The following is a 19,465-nucleotide window of genomic DNA, read 5'->3' on the forward strand; positions in this document are numbered from 1 at the left end:
ATTGTGTCACTATGCTATTGTAAAGAAAAAATATGGTTTTGTCTAGTGTGTCAACCAGAATTATCTTTTAGAAGTTGAATTCAAAAAATATTCTTATGCAAAGTTTTGTTAAATTGGTATGCATGAATTTGCATATATGTAGATTCAAAAGTAAGCTTTTCGATGAGAATTCTAGGCATGGGTTATTGCCTTTAGGAATGTTATACAGTGAAACAAACTTGTTACAGGTAACATCAATATCCTACTGTCTTAAAAGGATTTAATTCTGAGGTCGGTATTTTAGATTATATCAGCTTTGACTTCATTGCTTTTCAGTTATATCTAGAGAATCAAATGTTCAAATAAGTTCTGAGAAACTGTAGCATAAATTAATAAATAGAATTTTGCTGACTCACAAGACAGTGCTCTGAGTAAGAAAATTAGGTGTATTGAGCAGTGCAGCTTTTAATTTGGCTTGGTACCTTTAATATGTCTTTGAAGGTGTGTTTTTTGAATGCATTATTTGGCAGCCTTCTTAGCAGGGAAATGTGAAGTATCTTTCAGTTTCACCTACTGTGAGTTTAATGTTATCTAAGAAATCTATAGAAGTGCCTTTTAGAGAAAGTGTGATGTATTCTTAGCACACTAAGGTCTCGCAGACTGCATTCTTACTCTTGCCACTACTGTCTTTTTTCAGGCAGCAATACAAACTAGGGTAGGGGGTTAGACTGAATGGGAAACAACTCGGCAGAGAAGCACCCAGGGTCCTGCTGGACAGAAAGTTGAACATGAGCCAGCAGAGTATTCCTGTGGCCAAGGCAGCCAGCAGCATCCTGAGCTGGATTGAGAAGAGTATTGCCAGCAGGCTGAGAGGTGATCCTTCCCCTTCACTCAGCGCCGGAGAGACACACCCAGAGTTCTAGGTTCACTTCTGGACTCCACAGAGAGATAGGGTTATACTGGAATCCAGTGAGAGGCCACAAAGGTGATCAAGGATTTCAGCATCTGACCTACATGAAGAGAGAGAGATCTGGGGCTATTCAGCCTTCCCTCACTTCGCTTTTAAAGATACAGTCAAAAAAATAGAGAGTGCTTGCCCAGTGCAGGGTGGTTGTACCTTGGAGGCAGGTAACTGCAGGATGGAGATGTACACTAATATTACAATTAGGCTTTAATGAACCAAGTTCATCCGAGGAGAGGACATCTCCTATCTCCCTTGATTGACAGGTGCTATGTGGTTTTATCAGCTGCAAAGTACCATCCAGTTCCCCTCCCTGCAAAGATTTCTACAGAGCCTGGCTGTCTCCACTCCACTCTGCTCACTGTTCCACCCTCCAGTAAGGATTGTGTTGCCTTACTGTTGTGGGGGGTATCATTAATGGAGCATGCCAACTGCATTCCATCCGGGAAGGAGCTGCTGCATTTTACCCTATGATTTCCATGCTGTTATAACTTCTGTTAGGATGTGAATGTAACTTCTCAGTTTCCTTTAATTTTTACCCCCAGCCATCTTCCCACAGGTTATCCCTTCACAGTTATGCCAACACAGGATTGTCTGTCAGGATAAATCTGTTTTCTTTAAACAAAATAGTTTACTGTAGAGTATTGGACTCTGAAATAGTTTCAATTCCATCAATGTTCCCAAAGCTCTGCTTTGATCTCTTCCATTCATTTGGTGCTGGGTATAATCAATATAGCTTCCTGCAACTGAAGCAAAGTTTAGTTTATCCACTTTCCAGCTGATCGCTACTTTTCTCAGATCTCTGTCCTTTCCAAAGAGCATTCAGGGCACTGAATGTTCACATAAGAGCCGTTTCTGCTTCAGAAACTACTGCATTTCTCAGACAGCTGCTCGTTGGTCTTCTCTCATGTACAGTGAAGGTGGTTTACATCAGAACTGTTATCAGTGTTCCTTGAGGAAGAGGGGCAGTTCCTTACACAGTGTGACCTCCCAAGTCTGACAAACTTGCCTGAAGGTTCTTGCCCTGTAACCATACTAGGTAGAAATGTAGTAATCCTGGCAGTGTCTTAAATTTTGTTTCAAGTTCTTTAATAGTTCTTCAATCTACAGGTAAGGTTAGCTTACCCCTTTATCTAAGTGATTACTGTAAAGAGATCTTTGCCCTTCCAAGTAAGGGCTTTCAGTGTTAGAAAGCTCAGGACAACTGAGGGAGAGATGATGAAGAAATGGGCAAGATCTTCTGTGGTAACACAAACAGCTGCAAGCTGATTAGGAGTAAGGCCAAAAAGGTTAAGATACTACTGTATTTTTTCCAACTGCTGTTCTTTTCTTACTGTTCCTTATTTTAAAAAAAGCAATAATTCAATATTTTGGTTGTATTGGAACTTTTGTGTAGATTTTTTGAGGGGGGTATTATTCCATATATCTAATTTTATTTTACTTCAGTGCTAACATCTAAGGCTTGATTTTTATTAATAAAGCCTAAATGTCTGCTTTTGCAGATCTGAGTGTGAGATAAAACAGGAAAGACAAAAGGGAGCTTCTGGACTTTATGAAAATATGTAATTATGAATGCTTGAACCCATATCAAGCAAAAAAAAAAGTATTTGGCAAGTAGAAGTTTCATTCACATTGTGCATGTACATAACTATATTCTAGACCTAAAAAAAAAAAAAAATCACTAAAATGAGTTTCATTAGGCATTGTTGTGCTGCCCCCTGTGGATGTTTTTGAAGTATTACTGTGCTATTTTGGTGGGATACTGGAGATTAGAGCTCTGTAAAAATTTTTTTTTCTTTTGCAGTGAAAACCCGAGAGTCCAAAAATTTTCCTTTTGTAATTCAAAAGTAGGAGAAAAAAGTAAATGTTTTTCTTAAAAATAGTCTCTTTTTCCAACATTTTGTTTTTATCTTTTTTTCAGTCAGTGTGATTATGACTTGACTTCTGAATAGCAGCTGTTAAGAGCTTTGCAATGTGGTATTTCAGCAGTTTTATTTCTTCAGAAAGCTGATTAACATTCCCTCTACAGCTACTTATGGCTGTAAGTTTATCTGGACCAAAGATAGCATCTTTCACCGATACCTGAACTGATTAAGTTTTTGGTGCTCTGTTGCAGTCATAGGCATATGGAGTTTTGATTAAGGAATGTATTAACTGAGCACTTTTTTCCATGTCTGATACCAAACGGACAAAAGTAGGATAGGCACGTGTAAAGTAAATCACTTTTTATCCTGTAACTTGGGTCTTTCTTTCAGTTCATCAGCTCTTGGGCTTTTATTAGAAGGCTGAAATCTGAAATTTCATTGTCCCTTTCCTAAAATTTTTATTAAGTAGCACCTGAAGCTGAAGAACCAGGATACTTAGAGGAATATTCAATTTTTAGCTCAATTTCATGATCTTAGTGTCTCCTTCTAATTTCCCTAGTTCACTGGCATGATAGGTAGTGATTTTTTCTTTACTTTGGAATTTTATTTTTGTCATTATTATATAATATTATGTATGGGATATGAAGAAATGTTTCCTTGTTCCCTTAGGATTATAGGATGATTCGTGGAACTTCAGGAGGTTTCTGATGCAACCTCCTACTCAAAGGAAGGTTGGCTCTGAGGTCAGAACAGGTTGCCCAGGGCTTTATCCAGTTAGATCTTGAAAACCTCCAAGAAGGTAGAGCCTCTCAGCTCCACTGCTTAACTGTTCTTAGAGTGAAAACTTTTTTCCTTATATTCTTAACCTCTCATGTTTCAACTGATGCCCGTTGTTTAGTTTCCTCCTACTATGTACCACCATGAAGAGCCTGGTTCCATCTTCTCCTTAACTTCCCTCTGGGTACGAGAAGGCTGCTCTTGAGTGTCCCTGAAACAGTCTTTTCTGCAGGCTGAAGAGGCCCTGATGGTTCAGCCTTTTCCCACAGGACAAATGCTTCTAGGCCATTGCCTGTCTTGGTGGCCCTCTTTCTTCATTAATTTTTTTTTCTTTTTATCAATTCTGTCCTTGCAAACTCTTATTTCAGAATTATCCCATACTTAAATTACAGGTATTTAGAAAAGTGTATTTCCCCCTCTATGAAGGTTTCATAGGACAGATAGACCTGCTAACATGATCATAGTCTAGCACTGGAATTACAGTATTCCAATGAGACTACAGCATTGAGATGTATGTATATGTGTGTTTTTATATATATGGCACTAAAAATAACGATTATTTATTGTTCATTTTCCTGTGCATCCTAATAGCTTTTTTAAAATTACTAATATATAACATGGAACTATAATTTCTGTGTTAATCTTTTTTGTGCTGAAGACTGATACTCTCTCCTGTGGTTTGTCTCATAATTGGTCTTGGAGTTTTTACATTCTGTCCCATATTTCCCATGATCTTTTCATTGAATGACCAGTTTGGGTTCAGAGACTGAGAACTTGATAGACATTTAGTTGGTTAAAGAAAACTTGTGGAGACTGCAGTACCTGAAATGAAGTGCCATTCTGTTACCTCTTTAGTTCACAGTTTTCCATAGTTTTACCATATTTGATTTGCCTTTTTGCTTACTGTTATTCTTCATCTGTTGATATACTGTTAGTTTACTTATGTCTGTGTTTTGAAACAAACAAAAAACCCCAAGCTACTAGATTGAATAGGGCACTAAATCTGATGACTTTGCTGTCTAGTAGATGGTCTTGGTTCTAATGTCTTTTGGTTTGGGGTTTTTTTTGTTTGGTTGGGTAGGGGTGGGGTTTAAATTGATGCTTTCCATAAGGCTTCCTTGGTAAACTACAACATATCACATGGTGACAAAATAAGAATGGAGGCTTCCTTTCAGATTGGTTTCTGGATGCTCTTTTTCCTATGACTTTAATCACCTTCTTAAGTAATTCTCTGTTGTCAACCTTTTCATGAAGTAAACATGTTTGTAATCATTTAGCTTTGTCAGTTAGGCTGAAAAGATGGGTGGGTGTGTGGCCAACTCTATTAGTTCCTTTAGCAGCTACACTTCTAAAAGTTGTGGTATCTGATAGTTTAGAAAATACATCAGGTTTGTATCTCAGAAATTCCTGTGTTCAAGTAGCCACTCCAGAACTACTATCAGTGTTATCTTATGTTGTCATGTGGAAATTGTTACAGGAAAAAGGGAAATTATCTGTAAAAATCTTCCTGACATAGACGTACAAATATTAATTAATATTCTGAGAAAGTGACAAAACCAGTTTATCTGGTGAAAACTAGAAAAAGATGAATTAGTTTTTTGGTGAAAAATACACTCTCAGCACATTGTGTAGTGACTAAGAATCTATAGAAAAATATACTGGTTTTGCATTATTTACTTCCTTATGTTGGACATTTCTCACACTAAGCTGATCAGTAGAACTGATTTCGTCTCCTAAACCAGCCCCAAAATAATCCAGAAGACAAAGGAGGAGAAAAAAATAGTGAGATGAACTTTTCTTGTGCAGTCAGATGAGAATCAGCAGAGAAGGGGCAGGACTTCTTTGGGCAGTAGGATTTATTGCATTGCTCAAATTGAACATGCAATTTTACCTGAAGTGTAGTTTTATTTGTAGACAGTTTTGATGACCATCACCAGATGGTCATCTGGTGATACTTGATAGTCCCTCCATGCATTTAGGTTGATGCTGAAGATAATGTTTTGAAAATTCTAACCACTTATGTATGGATTTGAGAGACCAAGCATTTCTCCTCATAGCTTCATGGGTTAGTTTAGAACTGACAATACAGATCTGTGAGGTAGGGGTGCTTGGGATCACCACTACTAGCAATAAAAGCTCTTTGCTGTGTAGCAAGTGAAAAAAAAGCTTTCTTCAACCCTCGGTGTCCAAAAGCACCTGTAATACCAGGAATTTTTTGCAGTGTTGACAGCTCATGAAAACTTTAGGTGAGGAGGAAGAGAAAGAAAGGAGTTCAATATAGGCATGAAACTCGACTCTCTACATCATTTGACTGGTTTTGCTGTGTAACATTTCACAGGTATGATTGGCAGACATAGGAATAACTTTTTTTGCCCCACTCAAAAAAGTAGTAATTCTTCCAATCTGATTGTTGTACGTATGCAGTAGCTTTGTAGAGTATGTGAAGCTAAAATTTTTTGTTTTCCCCTTGTTTACAGAGAGGCAGATGAGATTGATGAAATATTTTACCTTTCTTGGAATCTTTGATCCAGGAAAGAATGCAGAAAAGCTTATAATATTTAATGAAGAGCCTTTGCTAAATATATATGCTAAGGCATGGCATGGGGATCATTTCTGAGTGATGGAAAAGTTTGTGTTGAAAGGAGTGTGAAGAGTAGTGCACAAAAATTCAAAGTGGTTTCCTGAAATTGTAAATCATACTTCAGTGGTTACATCCTGCTATCTCCAAGTGCTGGCAGAAGAGACAAACTGGTACAGAGGATAAGTGATTAGCTCTATTTAAAACAAGGTCCTTGACTTCCTTGAACTAATTTCAGCTCTAAACAGCATTACAAAATTTAAAAGAGCATAGGAAGGTCTGCACCATTTCTAATTCAAAGACTAGCCCATAGCCATAGGCATAGCCATAGAAGAAAAGGAATAGGGCAAGCATCCTCACCTTCCCTTCTTTCACCTCCCACCCCGCCAAAAAAAAATCCTCTTTTCACCTGTTTGTTGAAATGTGGTATAATTTGAATTAGTAAGCCCTGTTGACTGTCTCTTCCAAGCACCTATGCAGTTTCATCTTTGTGCATCTCTTAACAACTTTCAGCAAGGACTCTTATAAAGCTACCAGTCATGTCTCAAGAACTACCTTCTTTTGTTTTAAATCTTGATACCAACTGTGCTGTCATGGTGTGGTTGACTGGACTCCTATGTTTAATAAATTTTGAGGTAAATCTTTTGACAAGTATTACCTTTGCATAAGTTGCAACCAGTCTTAGTTTAAAACCATTATTTGTTTCTGGAAAAGATTGATTAGGGTTTTTTCTCCCCTTCCTTGCAGGCACTAGACATTACAGTTTAATCATGGCTGCCTTAACAAAATTCAAACGTTCTTTGTTTAGAACTAATTCAAATCACTGTTCTAAAGAGTCTGTATTTCTATTTGCAGTGTCTGAGCAACACACCTCCTCTTACAGAGTACTTCCTCAATGATAAATACCAAGAAGAGCTGAATTTTGACAATCCTTTAGGAATGCGAGGTGAAATAGCAAAATCTTATGCCGAGCTTATCAAGCAAATGTGGTCAGGAAAATACAGCTACGTTACCCCAAGAGCATTTAAGGTCAGTAGGGAATTTAAACTGAATGTACATTGTCAATTTTGGGGTTGTACTTTTAAGTATACAAAACATATTTTTTCTTACAACAAAGGTACTGGAAGTATTTGTATTTAATTTTTAGACACAAGTGGGAAGGTTTGCACCACAGTTCTCTGGTTATCAGCAACAAGATTGTCAAGAGCTACTGGCTTTTCTCTTGGATGGATTACATGAGGATTTGAATAGAATTAGGAAAAAGCCTTACATTCAGTTAAAGGATGCAGATGGGAGACCAGACAAGGTAGGGTTTTTGGTGTTGATCATCTTAATTTTAGTCAAGGCTGTATGTTCTACATGATTGTGCACTGAAACGTTGGGACACTGATCATGTGGGGTGTTTTTCTGGGAGAGATTTCAGAAAATAAGACCATAAAATAGGGAGTTTGTTCGAGAACATGTGTAAATTTCTGTTTATTTGTAAGATAACTGGGGGGGGTGGGAGGATGATGTGGCTTTTTTAAGACTTCATTCAGACTTGTTTTTCAATTCAGTGCTAAGTTCAATTAGAAAAACAATTTTCATTCTGTTGTTCTTTTATTCTTATATCTATGCAGAATTCTGTCTCTCTCCAGTACTCTTACTTTAGGGAAACTGTTCTTTCATTATTAGTTAATTCATGTGGAATTTTTAGTTTCATTTGCTTTTGTCTTTCCCCAAGTCATTTGGAAGTCTCTCTCAGAGGCTATGTAATACCACTGACAGAATCTCTTTCATAGGAAAAGCATACCTCTTTTAACCTGTGATCCTGATAGTAGTAACATACCTTACAAGGTCATTGGGAGTGAGATTTCTATGTTTAGGTGGTTACTGAAAGTTGTCTATCAAGTACTTTTACTGATAATTCTCACTACTACTTTGTCGTAACCCAGATCACACTTTACTTACAGGTGGTTGCTGAAGAAGCCTGGGAAAACCATTTAAAGAGAAATGATTCCATCATTGTAGATATATTCCATGGCCTTTTTAAATCCACCCTAGTTTGTCCTGAATGTGCTAAGATATCTGTAACCTTTGATCCCTTTTGTTACTTGACACTTCCATTACCCATGAAAAAAGAACGCACTCTGGAAGTTTATTTAGTTAGAATGGATCCACTGGCAAAGCCTATGCAGGTAAGTGCCTTAATTCATATAGTAACACCCTGATTCATGTGACATTAGCAGTGAACCACGAGTTCCTTTACATGATGTAAATTTATAAGTACAACAAGCAAATCCAATAAGTTTTGGTTTCTGGTATGAATTCTGAAGTTCCACTTAGGAAACCTGAGGTAAACTATACACACCTTCTTATATTTCTATCAGTTTCAAGGAAGAATTGGTAATTTCATTGTGGTTATGATAATAAGGCTTCTTAATCTTTAAAACGTATGCTGACATAATTTTTTATTTGAGTGTTGCTCTAGCGAATTTGTATGGTTATAAAAAGTATTTATACACTTAATCCAGTCTTAATTTCTTGGTTCCTTAATCACCAAAGCCAAATATTCATAAGAAGTGTATATTTATAATTAGGTAGTCCTGAATTCTTCTGTGCTCTCACCTGATTGTCAAAAGAAAAAACTTCAGATGAGATTTCTTTGTGAAGAGTACCTCTTCTGCCATTTTTTTAGGAATGATAGTATTATACACCTTATAATGGCATGAAAAAATGTAGATAAGGTTATCATAACCAAGTCGTGATTAAATGGTTCTAGCTGTACCTTATGGCATAAGTGAGGTTGGGTGAAATAAATAAGACACAGGCAGTTAGGTAGATTGCAAAAAGGCTTAACACTTGAAATGAAAGTACCATGAGAAGGCAAGTAGGGGGGAAAGGGAGTGTTCTCAAAGGCAGTGTGAATTAGGGAAGTCATTAACTAATGGCAGATAAGTCTGCTAGAAATTTAATTAATTGTGAAAACATGTTTGCACAGGGGACACACACGGTAGTTGAAGATGACATATGACCTCAGAGGGTTATGCAGGAGTAATAGAGTTTGGGAAGGGTACAAGTTCAGTAGAGGTTTTTTGAGCCTAAATAACTGTAAAACTTAAGGACATAACAAACACATGCTATAGTTGGCAATTAATTATAAAGTTATAATACCTTATTTCTAATTAATCCTGTCTTTACTATGCAAATAACAGATAAGAGTCCTGTGTGGAATTCAGACTGTTAATCATCAGGTTCTCTTTCTCCATGTGAAATTAGAATTCATTGCCTGCCATTGCTTTTTTTTTTTCCCCAGTCATACTTTATAAACAACTTGTGTTGTATTCCAAATTTAATAATGTAGTCGATGGCATGCATATTACTTAAATGGTGAAATAAGTAGGTGCTGTTGAAATACAAATCTGACTAATTGGTGCCGTTAGTCTTCTTAGGGAGAAAATAAAATAACATTCAAATCAGCATCGTATAAACTAATAAATGGAGTATTCAGAGTGTGTATGTTTGGAGAGTAAAGTTGTGCAGGTAGCTACTAGGTTTTCAGCAGCTTTTGGAATTCGATTTAGTTCATTTACATGCTTCACACCGTAAGTTCAAGAATATGAAAGAAGTATGTGAAATATGCTGAACATGTGCTAAGTTGTTTAGGTTTGTTCCTCACGTATATTTGTTCTCTTAAAAAATTAAAATTATATTTTACTTTTTAGTACAAAGTAGTTGTTCCCAAAATTGGAAATATATTGGATCTTTGCACAGCATTGTCGGCTTTGTCTGGTGTTGCTGCAGATAAGGTAGGAGTGATCTCTTATATGAAGCGCAACAATGAACATTTTAATGCACATTAACCTGATTTAATGATGTACACTCCGTTTTCTTTTTAGATGATTGTTACTGATATATACAATCACAGGTTCCACAGGATATTTGGCGTGGATGAAAATCTAAGTAGTATTATGGAACGTGATGACATTTATGTGTAAGTACATAAGTACGTAAGTACATTTATGTGTAAGACATTCATGCTTCACGTCTCCTTGCAGTTTGTTTAGTTATCTGCAAAAGATTAAAACCTAGACATCAGGTAAAGATGAAACTGGGAGGGGGTATTATTTTTTTATTTTCCCCCTTTGCACCCTTTTACATGACCATTGTTCTTTGTATTTCTGATTGTTTTTCTTTTAGATTTGAAATTGCTATCAATAGAACCGAAGATACGGAACAAGTTATAATTCCTGTTTGTTTAAGGGAAAAGTGCAGGCACACTAGCTATAGCCATAGTGGTTCTTTACTGTTTGGTCAACCTTTTCTCATAGCAGTGCCTAGAAACAATACTGAAGATAAACTCTATAACCTGCTGCTGCTAAGAATGTGGTAAGGTTATTGTTTAACGAAAAATACATTTATTAAGAGTAATGCTAATCATTGGAATCAGTAGGCACTTATTTTTACATGCATTTCTAACAAACTGATTAGATCTGAGTACTTTGTCTTTTATTTGCATTCTGTTAAATTTATTAAATCTAAAATTTTAGCCCCTCAAGATATGAACTGGTATGGATTTTAATTTGATTTCTTGTTAGCATGACCTCATCCAAAAAGTATTTGAGATGACAATAGAGAGTTCGTCTGTATTGTCAGTTTAAGATAAATAATTCTGTTGTATGCTTAGCTGTTCATTAGGAATTGATAAAATGGAAATGTTTTCCAATTATTCTGTTATGGTCATACCTCCTGTATCTACTGTACAAGTTTATCTACTAATTTATGTTGTAAAAGTACATGGTAGACACTTTCTGAAACTAGACTGGAATTAGTGTCATTATGTGGAAGAAATTAGAATCATGTAAATTCCAGTTTAAATTTACGCTTCATTTTCTGTTAATGTAACTTTCTCTGTAATTGAATCTTTATAAATTTTTTTGTGTAAAAAAATACGTTTAATGAACAGTTAAAGACATTACTTCTGGACAAAGAGAGACTGATCCCAAGAATCAAGTTGTTCAAAATAAGTAGCTGCCAAAAATGTAAGATCATATAGGAGCAGGTTTTCAAATATGCCTGTAACAGTAGACATGTTTGGCAATAAAACTGTTAATTCTGAATAAATCAGAAAGAAGTGCAGAAATGCAGTACATTAGAAAGAATTTGCTTTAACAATTTAATGACTTGGTTTGAACAAAGTAAATATTTAAAAATCCATTGCTTCTAACTGTTTGTTTCACTTGTTATATTTAGCCGATATGTAAAAACATGTACTGAAAGTGAAGATACTGAAGGATCTCTGCATTGTTGTAAGGACCATGGTATCAATGGTAATGGCCCAAATGGAATACATGAAGAAGGATCTCCAAGTAAGACTGGAATATCTAAACCTGCTTAGTGTTTTGGGTTCAATTTGAAACAGAAGTTAACTCTAACGTCTTTCAATTATTGTCATTCTACCTCATTTCTTGCTTTTTATTCTTCTGATTGCTTCAGGTGAAATGGAAACAGATGAGCAAGATGATGAATCCAGCCAGGATCAGGAACTTCCTTCAGAGAATGAAAACAGCCAGTCAGAAGATTCCGTTGGAGGTGACAATGACTCTGAAAATGGATTATGTACTGAGGATACTTGCAAAGGTCAACCACTCACGGGACACAAAAAGCGATTGTTTACATTCCAGTTCAATAATTTAGGCAATACTGACATAAACTACATCAAAGATGATACCAGGCATATTAGATTTGATGATAGGCAACCTAGGCTTGATGGTAAGTCATGGGGAACGGGTTGGGCAACATTTGATTCTGATATTCTTTTCTGACTCCATTTCTGTGTTTCATTTTCTCTGTGTGATATTTGATATATCTTTTTTTTTTCAATTGTGAATTCTGTATGAATAATTGATTTGTTATTGAGATTGACTCTTAGAAATGCATAATTTTTGTGTGCTTCAATTTTTCATCTTAAATTCATGATAGCGTTGTTTCATTCATTTTGAAGAATGTTTGCCCAAAGTTAATCCAGTTTCATGTAAAGCAAGAAATAATAGTAAGAGAAAATTTTTTTTTTAATCTTAGAAAGATCTTTCCTTGCTTTGGATTGGGATCCTGAGTTGAAGAAGAGATATTTTGATGATAGTGCAGCAGAGGTAAGCTGTTTATGTTGCTCCCCTTTCCAGCACAAATAAAACTTAAATGTAAAAAATACAGTTTAATTAATGTGAGATGAGACATTGTAAGTCTTCACAAGAAGAAGCTAACATATCTTTTTTTCATGTTACTCTTAGTAAATACGTTGTCATAAATAAACTTCATATACACATCCAAGTAATTAGCAAATCTGAGGCTTACAAACTTGGAAGTAAATCTGAAGCTATGAAAAGTTTTTGCTTGAATGGTTTCTAATCAGTTTTTCCATATATAGGAGCTTTGTAGTTACTGTTTAGTAAGACGACATCACTAAAATGAGTTTTGTTTCATTTGTTCTCTTAACTCAAGAAATACTTCTCTTTAGGATTTTGAAAAACATGAAAGTGTGGAATATAAACCTCCCAAAAAGCCTTTTGTGAAATTAAAAGATTGCATTGAGCTGTTCACAACAAAGGAAAAACTAGGTGCTGAAGATCCATGGTAAGCGCAAAAGATGAAAAATTGTTAGTTCTATGGTACATCTCTCAAAGTATAATCAAAACCACACATGAACATTGAGATACCTAACTGATTCCTTAATGGTATTTTGAATCTTGTTATTTCAATCATAATTGAAGATTCTCAAAATGTTTTCTACTTTGACCCAGTACTTAACTTAAATTTTTACCATGTGCAGAAGATTATGTTTGTAAGGGAAACAGTTAATGCATTGGAAATTAGGAGGATGGGGTGATAAAAAGATATTCTAGTCTGTGAACTATGATGGACAGTGAATGAATAATATTATGACAAATTCAGTGCAGTGGTTTAAACAAATATTCCTTTCTGAGATGAGAGAGGTTGTTGCATACTATTCAGTTTTTATGCAAATACATAACTTGCCTTGCATTAATCTCTGAAATAGGGATGTGCTTAAATGGTAGGTTTGTGGGATGGGGGATGTCTGTAGTCATTACAACCGCTCAAATTATTGTCCTAACTATTTGTTTTTGGTAGACAAAAATTGATTTTGATTCATGGTTCTTTCAAATTATAACTTTGAATCATATCTGAATATTCACAATTATAGTATGTTCCTGTAAGATCCTTTTTCTCCAGGAATTTTCTAGCAGATAAATTCTTCATCAACTTTGAGCTCAGAATTAAGTTTGAAAAGAGTGTCTGCCAATTTTTCTCTTGTAGATACCTAAAAGTTTTGGAGACCTTCAGACATTGTCACCAGAGATCCTCCTATATTTGTGCAGTGTAGGGGGCTAACTTAGAAAATCTCATTTTTTTTATTGGGTTTGCTGGATTATACAACACTGAATAGACTATTTGAGATACCATATAACTCAGGTATGGTGAAGCACTTCCATTCTTACAGCACGTTTTAAGCAGATTATTTAAACTACAAAATAAAACTACTGCAGAAGTCAAGCAGCTGCTACTAGATACATTTCACCAAAGGTCATCAATCACATTTTTCTTCATTTGTTAGGTCTTCACACGTCTAATCTACAAGAGCTCATCATCCCTAGTCCAGCACTATTTGTATTCTAGATATTCTAGGCCAGCTTGGAAAACAGATTTTCAATTACAGCCGGCCCTTACAGTTTCTCCTAATTTCTTGTCTTTATCTGATGTTGCTATTTAAAGACGTTTGTGCAGTCTTTTTAATTAGGGCTCATCTCTTTTTCTTTCCCTTCCCTAGATTTTTACTTGTTAGATACCAAGGTGTAGAATATGCATAGACCACTTGACGGAAGAATTGCTTCCATTCATTTTTCTTACTTATCTTCCTCCCTGAGCCTTAGTTCCTGAAAGATTCAAGTACACGTTGTAGGGAACAGAAGTTTATAAGTCACAGCCTGTTTAGTACTTGGCTACTAAGAAGGGAAGTTTTTTTAGTAGTCAGTGTTATCTGGTTTTAGGTGTAGGCGAGATGGGGTCGGAGACAGATGAATTTGGAAATTGAAACTTGAAAAAGTCAGTTATCTGTTATTTTTGGCTTTTCTTATAGTCAGTTTCAAAACCCTTCATCTTTTTTTTTTTTTAATAAAATACAAGAAAGCCACATATAGGGAATCCTATAGAAGATGAGAATTCAATATTGGGGGAGTGCTGCTTTTGAGTTTAAAATGCTGTTGAGCTTCACTGTGATCACACTTGCACATTTTAAACTGGAACAAATATCAATAGCATTAGTAACAAAAGAAAAAATGTGTGTGGTTGAGTTTTGCTCATTCAGTTCCTCCCGTGTTACTGACTTTTCTGTAGTAATGTATTTTTAAATACATATGGATTACAGTTATTTAAAATTGATTTTTTTTTCTTTTAGGTATTGTCCAAACTGTAAAGAACATCAGCAAGCTACTAAGAAGTTAGACTTGTGGTCACTGCCCCCTGTACTGGTAGTTCATCTAAAGCGCTTTTCCTACAGCAGATATATGAGGGACAAGTTGGATACATTGGTTGACTTTCCAATAAAGTAAGAAACCTAAACATTTTGATGCTAGAGGTGTAAAAGCATGACTAGGGCACGCGTTTAATACATGCAAAACGGGTGTGTTTTCAGTTTCTATGTGTGTATCCAGTATACACTGATAACAAAATGCTTGTAGGTTAAAAATATGAACTTGGAAAAATAATAATAGTAGATAAATGTGGAAGATTACTGGTTCCCCTTCCACTTCTCACAGAGTGAAAGAGATGCACTGTCAGAATAGTCTGGTGTATGTGGTTTTTTGTAGGGAATATAAGGTAAAGGGCTTGAAGACCACCAAAATGTAAAATGGTTAAAAGTAGTAACATGACTGAATTTTGGTTTGGTTTTTTTGTGTTTGTTTTATTTTGTTTTGTTTTGTTTCTTAACAGTGACTTGGACATGTCAGAGTTCCTTATTAATCCTAATGCAGGGCCTTGCCGCTACAACTTGATTGCTGTCTCCAACCACTATGGAGGAATGGGAGGAGGACATTGTAAGTTGATTTCAAGTATCATCATTCTACAATGTCACCTTTCTTTCAGTGTTGATTTTTATTTAAGTACTGATCACTTTGAATCAGTGGTGCTTTTTAATGATTTAGGGACAACTGTTTTTCATTGCCTTGAAATGCTTTCACAAGTACTCTGACACAAAAATCTATATGCAATGAGCTTTCAAGAAAAATTGTAGGTTCTTTTATACTTGTAGCTGTGCACACTGCGAAAAGAGAAAACATAAGAGCTCCACAAGAGCTACTGTACTCTTACAACTGATTTTGCCTTGCTTGTCTATATTTTTGTTCATTGTGCAAGTCCTTGAAAGTAAAGAGAAAAAATGACTGAGGGATTTTATTTGGCTATCCTGTCTCAATATACATTGTCCTTAGAAGGGTAATGTTAGTGGTTAAGCTCTCTTTGCTTAAAAAAAAAAGCGTGAAAGGTGAGTCTAATAGTGATTATAGGTTTAAGTTAGTTAAATGTGAAGTATTTCACAGTAACAGAGTCTACCAACTGATTGTATTACATCTATGAAGATGCAGAGTCCTAAGACATTGTATTTTTTTGTCCTAGATACCGCTTTTGCGAAAAATAAGGATGATGGAAAATGGTACTACTTTGATGACAGTAGTGTGTCCACTGCATGTGAGGACCAAATAGTGGTAAGTACCTTTTGTGTTTCTAAAATTGGGACTGTTGATGTCTTCTGCTTGAGGGAAGAAAAATGAAAAGTAAATCGTGAAACTTGCGTTAAATTTGTAGATAGTAGTTTGTGTTCTCTCAAAGGACAGTACAAACCAAAAATGGTTTGCTCCAACATGCAAAAATAACTTGTGAAAGGTCTAGATTTCTTTGTAATTTTACACTGTATACTTGGAAGCAAAGAAAAAAAAATTGTACCTCGGGTTGTAAATGTTTTGTTTGGAGTCTCATGAACATATTACGCTTTTCTCTTTTACAGTCCAAAGCAGCATATGTGCTCTTCTACCAGAGACAGGACACAATCAGTGGAACTGGCTTTTTCCCACTTGACCGGGAAACTAAACAAGGTGCTTCAGCTGCCACAGGCATCCCACTAGAAAGTGATGAAGACAGCAATGAAAATGATAATGATATAGAAAATGAAAATTGTATGCACACTAACTAATGGGAAGAACTAGAAGCCATAAAAGAGACTCTCTTACTGGGGATACAGATTAAAAGAGTGAAAATGCCCACCAAATTAAGAATAAAAATCTGAGATGGGGAGTTTCAGATAACAGAATGTAAATCTTTATTACATTTTAACATGTGCAGTACTTGAAGTGAAACAATAAAAACTTAAACAGAAATTGTCTCTAATGCATTTACAGTCTCGTATTCACAAGGTATATATAGGAAATCACAAATAAACCCCTTTTAAGTTTCTGCTGCTGTTCTGATGAATTACGTTTTCTTTTCTTTTGGATGTGAGTTAATAACTAAAATATTAAATCTGTGGACTTCTGACATTTATTTTATAAGTATTGCAAGAATACTACTGCCAAGTCTAGTTTCTGGATGACTGTATAAATGTTCCTTAGCTGCCACACAGACTACAAGTAAAAATGTCATAAATAACTACAGTAGTAGTTTTTTTGAAACAAAAAATTTTTGTTTCTCCCTATTTTTTTCTTAATTCGGTCACAATAGAAGAAGTAGCTTGAAAAAGGTGTTTTAACCTTTTGTGTTATAGTGGAACATCCAGAATATTATGTTCATCTTACTGCTGCTGTGGAACAGGTTCTGGATTTCATGCTGCATTAACAAAAAGGTTTTCAATTAAATGTAAGTATTCATTGTTGCTTGTGGGAATCTACTCTGCAGACATAATTCCTGTTATCTTGCTTATAAGATATGCTTAATTTTAATCTGGTATCAGTCCAAAATTTAAAATTGTGCTGTAAGTTCTCTTTCCCCAGTTTTTGTAGTTTGACAGCTTGCAAACTACTCTGTATTAAGGTCAAAGTTAATAGTATTCTGTATCCATAGTAATGACTGTGTATCAGGCTTAGATGAGAATTTTTTCAGTATAACCTGCCTTTAAATTGTTAATTAACAAAATCACTTTAAAGGTAGACCTGTTAATTTTGTGTGTTCCTGATGGAATTCACCATGGCCTTACAGCATATCTGAAAAGGTGACTCATAAGAGAATTGGCATTTGCATGTTCAAGTCAGAACCTGTACAGTATATATGGCATACAAACTCTGAATTGGATTTCAGTTAACTATGTTCAGGGGTCCAGGATGCCAAAATAAGTGTGACAGTTTGAAACATTTTTTGATTTGCTGCTTTCCCATTGATCTAGTTGGAAGAATGTATTGTTGATTTGTATACAATACTGCCTTTGAGAGGGGCTCTTAAGTGTGGGGGCACACGTCACATATCTACTACCTGGAGAATTGCTTTGTGTCCCACTGTTTAAACAATTTAAAAAAAGAAAAAAGCAAAAAGTATGATGTTCTTCACTTGAACTAATCAAATACAATAGGTTATAAATTGTGTATTGTAAATAAAAGTTCACTCTGTGAGTGCACATTTTGGTAAATTATTTATTTATGTTAGCATTAAAAAGTTTAAAAAATTGCATTTGACCAGGATATAAATGAGATATGTTGGACATGGCTTTGCTTTATACCTTGATATTAAAACTGGTGTTTCATCCTGGTATTTTAAAGCTGCTTTGAGGTTTGTTTTTTTTTTTTAAATGTAAACTAACCTCCTGCATGACAGAGGTTAAAATTTTGTCTGCACTTGAGTTCACTTGGGTTTACATTTGAAATGCGCATGTTTATTTATACAGATTTCAATAAAGCTATTCAAGGCCTTATTTAGTGTTCCATTTTGTTACACGCTCTTTTCCCACACTGTGTCTGGATAATCTTTGTCTAAGACTTACATTCTCAATTACAAAATGGCTATGTAACAACTAACACAGAATAAGATTAATAATATTTCCAGACAACAGTATATAAAAAAGGGGGCTTGTCCTATCATTGGCTCCAAAAGTATTTAAAAGGCTGCAAAAACAGTGTATTGTCATAAATATTTTATTTTAAAAAGTAATACTGTAACAATAATCAAATGGAAAGATACTAATTGTGAGATGGTTCGTGAAATGAGGGAATATATTTAAGGTTAGATAAACCAATATAGGGGGGATGATACAAGCTTTTGGCTTAAAACCTTGTAGTTAGGTATGGAATACAGTAACCTAGTACAAAGCTATGACCTAAATATTTATGAATTAAATGAGGGTTATATGTGGAGTAGAGGAAGGAATTCTGGAGAAGTGATGTACTCTTTGAATAACACATACAAAAAGTCCCCCTTCATTCATACTCCCATTTGTTTTTCCATATCATGTTAGCCTAGAACTTGATGGGAAAAATCATAGAGGAGCAACAGACCTAGTTTGATTTACCGAAGTACTTTGGAGTTCATAGATTGGAGCTTTAATATCTGATAACTCAGGTCTCCTAACGCACTTCATTCTCCCTTTGAAAATGCAAATACATATACATACGTAGAATCTTACATTTGAAGGAATGTACTTACCTTCTAATAGTTGGATCATCCAACTAGAATTTAAAAGGGTATTGATCAAAGTAGGATTTAGTTAGAAAAAAATTACATAATTCTTTGTTATTGTTAATTTGGCTTCCAAGATTACACATACAGAGTTTCTGTAATCAGCTTCCTAAAGAGAGGGAGAAAACAGTAACATTTCTATGGGTGTGTCAAAGTTTTCTGGGAATTCAGTCAAGTTGTGAGTTTCATAAAACTTACATATTCATACATAAGATATGATAACTCATCCAGTGTGGACATGCTTAACACTACAGAAAGTATATTGTTATTTACAGTGTTTATCAAAAGTTATTGTCACTCAACTAGACATTTATATAGAGAAGAGGATCTTAACATCTCCCTATGAATCATGTCAGATAAAAATCTACAGTCAGCTTTCTTTTTTCATCAAAAACCTTGCTATAAATGAGTATCAACATAAACTCTAGAATTATAAGATTCACTTAACCTTGTTAATATGACAGTCACTGAAACAAAACAGAGTAGGAAGCAGAAGACAGCTTGCAATTGTCAGTTACTCCATGGATTTTGTGACAGCAATATATCATTTAAAGCCACACTGGGAGGGAAGGTGAAGAGAGAGCGCCCAGAACCTGT

The 19,465-nt window shown here is 35.2% G+C and overlaps 1 protein-coding gene across 6 annotated transcripts in view; it reads left to right on the top strand.

The window, feature by feature from the left end:
• USP15 (ubiquitin specific peptidase 15) overlaps positions 1-18,107 on the top strand; it is a 62,781-nt gene extending 44,674 nt beyond the window's left edge. For 4 of the 6 annotated variants that reach the window (XM_032689577.1, XM_032689579.1, XM_032689578.1 and 1 more), the window contains 14 exons: positions 7,016-7,189; positions 7,308-7,466; positions 8,113-8,337; positions 9,865-9,948; positions 10,039-10,133; positions 10,340-10,528; positions 11,393-11,508; positions 11,636-11,911; positions 12,221-12,291; positions 12,657-12,772; positions 14,613-14,762; positions 15,149-15,252; positions 15,830-15,918; positions 16,218-18,107. In XM_032689577.1, the coding sequence (XP_032545468.1) occupies positions 7,016-7,189; positions 7,308-7,466; positions 8,113-8,337; positions 9,865-9,948; positions 10,039-10,133; positions 10,340-10,528; positions 11,393-11,508; positions 11,636-11,911; positions 12,221-12,291; positions 12,657-12,772; positions 14,613-14,762; positions 15,149-15,252; positions 15,830-15,918; positions 16,218-16,403 (2,034 nt within the window). In that variant the 3' untranslated portion in view covers positions 16,404-18,107. Of the gene's footprint in view, positions 1-6,776; positions 6,796-7,015; positions 7,190-7,307; positions 7,467-8,112; positions 8,338-9,864; positions 9,949-10,038; positions 10,134-10,339; positions 10,529-11,392; positions 11,509-11,635; positions 11,912-12,220; positions 12,292-12,640; positions 12,773-14,612; positions 14,763-15,148; positions 15,253-15,829; positions 15,919-16,217 lie in introns of those variants that run through there. The other 2 variants (XM_032689582.1, XR_004357416.1) reach the window with 2 other exon arrangements.
• The last annotated feature ends 1,358 nt before the right edge of the window (positions 18,108-19,465 follow it).

This window comes from Chiroxiphia lanceolata, chromosome 5 (genome assembly GCF_009829145.1).
Source record: "Chiroxiphia lanceolata isolate bChiLan1 chromosome 5, bChiLan1.pri, whole genome shotgun sequence".
NCBI lineage: Eukaryota > Metazoa > Chordata > Aves > Passeriformes > Pipridae > Chiroxiphia > Chiroxiphia lanceolata.